The sequence below is a fragment of the Teleopsis dalmanni genome, chromosome 2, assembly GCF_002237135.1.
Source record: "Teleopsis dalmanni isolate 2A chromosome 2, ASM223713v2, whole genome shotgun sequence".
Taxonomy (NCBI): domain Eukaryota; kingdom Metazoa; phylum Arthropoda; class Insecta; order Diptera; family Diopsidae; genus Teleopsis; species Teleopsis dalmanni.
In genome coordinates, this window is record NC_051847.1 from 236,857,225 (window position 1) to 236,858,848 (window position 1,624).

General features: G+C 34.1%; 1 protein-coding gene across 1 annotated transcript; it reads right to left on the minus strand.

The window, feature by feature from the left end:
- On the minus strand, positions 1–1,624 carry LOC119683772 (serine protease inhibitor 42Dd-like). Its single transcript, XM_038097631.1, has 4 exons — positions 1,560–1,624; positions 568–1,478; positions 371–515; positions 1–306 (listed from the first exon to the last, which is right to left on the minus strand). The coding sequence occupies exons 1-4, from the start codon at positions 1,573–1,575 to the stop codon at positions 185–187; spliced, it is 1,194 nt and encodes a 397-aa protein (XP_037953559.1). The 5' UTR covers positions 1,576–1,624; the 3' UTR covers positions 1–184.

Sequence of the window (1,624 nt, forward strand, 5' to 3'; positions counted from 1 at the left end):
TCAATTTTATTTCATCATTTATTTACAGAAAAACTACAGATCAACGAATCTGTCTCTACACATATTTACTAAACGTATTAGTTTCTAATATCGATTTTATTATTTTTATTAAGATTTTTTTTTGTAAGAAGCAAATAATAAGGATTATTTTGCATTATGTAAATAATCACGTTTTTGTCAACAATTAGACATAAGTATATGAAGCAATTTGTCCCATAAATATAATCGATTCCTTATGCTTAATTGCGAAGACGAAAGGATGATCTGCGTTGATTTTTTTGTTGCTTGAGAAGAAACTTTTCAAACCTAAGAAAAAATGAACATATTCAAATAGTCCACAAATTTCCTTTTTAAAATTTTGTCATCTTACCTCCAGATTCTAAAGGTTGGTCCACACCATCCTCAGTTACTTCTACGTGTGCTTTATGATTAGCACTGTTTATATAGTGACTAACAAACATACGATATAAATTACCAAAATCACCTTCGCGTGTGAACATAGTTCTGACACCCAACTGTAAATTTATTATTTAGTATAGTTTATATATTAAAATTACTCTTACTTACTTTCTGGAATGGTTCCACTAAGTTAGTACCAAAATGTACGCTGAATTTTGGCAAATTAACTTCAACCTTCTGTACGCTCAAACCGTCATCGATTAACGAAACCAAATTCTTACCAGCTAAACCACGTAATAAATTTTGCAATCCATCCCGTTTATTCGGCAAGAGCAAAATCATTGAGAAATCTGGGTTTTGATATGGCAATTCCACAACTTTAGCATCCAAATTACTAAATTCTCCATATTTGAAATTATTCAATGTCCACATGGTATCAACTTGATAACATAGTCCATTTCCACCACAGAATGAACGTTTGGAAGTTTTGCTAGTCTTGAAGGCTTTTTGCCAAGGCGCACTATAACTGATACCATTAACCAGGACTCCCTCTGTGCGATCATCCAATTGTTCAGCATTGATGATGTCAAGTATTTTGCCATTTGTTTTCGTTTCCATTGCTTTGTTTATGCGATCGGCTGTACGCTTATTGTAGGGTGGATGGAAGTCAGCTTTTTCCACATTGGCATCAAAGTTACGTTGTGCGATATCTCTGAAACTACCTTTGAATTCCAAATTCTCGTTGATATAAAAGTTTGTGGCCAAACGTATACTATTCTCTCGTCCAAATGTTTGCTGGAATTCACCGAAACGTCGTACAACCACATCAGCATCAGAGGAACCTAAACGTAAGCCAGATTGCATTTCAGTAGCGGTCTTGCCCTTGGCCCCATAGTGTGCCAATGCCATACTGATCTGTATGGCTGCGGGTGATATGACGACATTATCGCTCAACTTTTCTGTGGCGATGGCATTGAAAATATCAGCAGCAAATAGATTTCGTTCAATAATTTGGGCAGCAGTGCTGGTTATGGTAGCAGCAAAGCCGACAGCACTGATTGAAATCAGTACAATAACAGCTGAAATTTTATATTTATTTAAACGAATTTTTATTGATTTGAAATAAAAATATTTCGCCTATTAACATTTTTTCTACTTACCTAATTGATATCTCATTGTTTATTTATGAGTTAAGTACTAGTAAGTTTGTGTGTAAATTTATATA